Source organism: Scyliorhinus canicula, chromosome 19 (assembly GCF_902713615.1).
Source record: "Scyliorhinus canicula chromosome 19, sScyCan1.1, whole genome shotgun sequence".
Lineage (NCBI taxonomy): Eukaryota > Metazoa > Chordata > Chondrichthyes > Carcharhiniformes > Scyliorhinidae > Scyliorhinus > Scyliorhinus canicula.
In genome coordinates this window covers 73,573,566-73,576,220 of record NC_052164.1, presented here as the reverse complement: position 1 = coordinate 73,576,220, position 2,655 = coordinate 73,573,566, and the positions used below count along the sequence as shown (strand labels likewise).

At 54.2% G+C, this 2,655-nt stretch overlaps 1 protein-coding gene across 1 annotated transcript; it reads left to right on the top strand.

The window, feature by feature from the left end:
• Positions 1-961: 961 nt before the first annotated feature.
• LOC119954446 (uncharacterized protein K02A2.6-like) lies at positions 962-1,573 on the top strand (the record flags this gene model as incomplete). The annotated part of the gene is made up of 1 exon (XM_038779662.1): positions 962-1,573. A coding segment is annotated over one exon (612 nt), but the record flags the coding sequence as incomplete, so codon positions are not given.
• Positions 1,574-2,655: the final 1,082 nt, after the last annotated feature.

Below are 2,655 nucleotides of genomic sequence, written 5' to 3'. Positions count from 1 at the left end.
GACACTTCGCATCTTTGTTCTTTTCTCGGCCTTGTAAACTATTACAGGAAGTTCCTCCCCAATCTGGCAACTATGCTGGCCCCGTTGCACCTTCTGTTAAAGAAGAATCACACCTGGGTTTGGGGTCAGCCGCAAGAAACCGCTTTCCAGCGGGTAAAACAATTGTCATCGTCTGGGTTACTAACCTACTATGATCCTGGAAAGCCTTTGCTCATCATATGTGATGCATTCCCGTATGGTATTGGGGCCGTCCTGTCCCACAAGATGGAGAACGGGGCCGTCTGGGTCCACTCACGGATCTGTGATGCCGTGACAGGTAAGGTGTCCATAGAATGTAGGGTTGCAACCACCTCACCAGTCGTGGGGGTCGACATGGGGCCTCCCGCACATTGCCTGCAGGTGTAAAATAAGTACACGCAGATCGAGAAGGAGGGCCTGGATGTGGTCTTTGCGGTGAAACGCTTCCACCAATACGTGTATGGCCGCCACTTCACTATCGTGACTGATCATAAGCCTCTGCTGGGACTTTTCTGAGAGGATAAGCCAATACCGCCCATTGCTTCCGCACGGATCCAGCACTGGGCTTTGTTGCTCGCAGCCTACGAGTATTCTCTGGAGCACAAACCAGGAACCCAGATAGCTAATCTGGGCCGATTGCCTTTATCGACCGGCCCCAAGTCGACCCCCACGACTGGTGAGGTGGTTGCAACCCTAAATTTTATGGACACCTTGCCTGTCACGGCATCACAGATCAGTGAGTGGACCAAGGCAGAGCCAATCGTGTCAAAGGTTCGGCACATAGTCCTGTATGGTGGGCAGCATAGACAGTTCCCAGGCAAGTTGCGGGCATTTTCCTCCAAGCTGTCAGAATTTAGCGTGGAAGACGTGTGTGATTGTCTTGTGGGGGACGCGTGTGATTGTCCCAGAAAAAGGACAGGAGCTGATACTGAGAGACTTGCACAATGGGCATCCAGTTGTGACCAAAATGAAAATGTTGGCCCGGAGATATGTCTGCTGGCCAGGCCCCGACACCGACATTGAGAAGGTGGCCCAAAACTGCTCCATTTCCCAGGAGCATCAGAAGCTTCCGCCGGCCGCACCCACACATCACTGGGAATGGCCAGGGCGGCCTTGGGCGCGCTTGCATGCGGATTTGGCCGGCCCTTTTCAAGGATCCATGTTCCTTCTATTAATCGATGCCCAGTCTAAATGGCTAGAGGTGCATAAGATGGTATGCACAGCGTTGTGCGCAACATTCAAGAAGATTCGTTTGTCTTTCAGTACTCATGGCCTCCCCGAGGTACTGGTCACAGACAACGGCATTCCGTTCACAAGTGAGGAGTTTGCGAGGTTCATGAAGATGAACGGCATACGCCATATCCGCACTGCCCCTTACCACCCAGCTTCAAATGGGTTGGCGGAGCGCGCAGTGCAGGCATTCAAACGAGGACTAAGGAAGCAGTCTTCCGGGTCGATGGACACGAAACTGGCTCGTTTTTTGTTTTCATCAATGACCACTCCACATGCGGTAACTGGGGTAGCTCCCGCAGAACTCCTAATGGGCCGGAGACTTCGCACCCGCCTTAGCATGGTTTTCCTGGACATTGGCGCAAATTACGCAGCACACAAGAACGGCAGGGACATGGTTTTTCTCGGCATCGGCCGATTCGGCAGTTTTCGCCCGGTGACCCAGTCTTCGTTCAGAATTTTGCTGGTGGTGCCCAGTGAGTCCCTGGCGTAATCATTCGCTAAACGGGCCCTATCTCTTACCAGGTGCAAGCCCGGGGTCTTCTCCAGCGCAAGCATGTGAACATAGAACATACAGTGCAGAAGGAGGCCATTCGGCCCATCGAGTTTGCACCGACCCACTTAAGCCCTCACTTCCATCCTATCCCCGTAACCCAATAACCCCTCGTAAACATTTTTGGACACTAAGGGCAATTTGTCATGGCCAACCCACCTAAACTGCAAGTCTTTGGACTGTGGGAGGAAACCGGAGCACCCGGAGGAAACCCACGCAGACATGGGGAGAATGTGCAAACTCCGCACAGACAGTGACCCAGCGGGGAATAGAACCTGGGACCCTGGCGCTGAAGCCACAGTGCTAGCCACTTGTGCTACCGTGCTGCCCACAATGTGGACCACGTTCGGTACAAAAACCATCCCTTCCAAAGATTCTCCGCTCCCGGAGCTCATTTCTACAGCCAGAGAGACCAGACACAGTGGAAAGTATTCCTCAAAATCTTCCTCTGGTGCCGCACTCAAAGCCTGCGCAGGTCGCTGCAGAACTGCGTGGAGATAGAGATGCCGAGATGACAGAGGCAGCAGACTCCGACTCCGAGATGGAGACACAGGACACCTCAGAGGGGGAATCCTCGGGCCCACGGGCCGTGGATGTACAACCGTTACGCCGTTCATCACGGAAGTGCCGTTCTCCGTCTCGTTCCACGCCACCCGATCTCGCGCCTCGTGCAAATGGTGTCCGGCCTGCAGCAAAACGAGTCCGACGCCCTTCTTCACCAGGGTCTTCGGTGGATTCCTTGGACTTTGGGGGTGAGGGATGTTATAACCTGCCTGCTTACCACTGGCTGGGGACTAATGGCAACCCCACAATCCTTTGTGAGCATGAGCTTCCCCAATGGAGGGGGCGGAGAA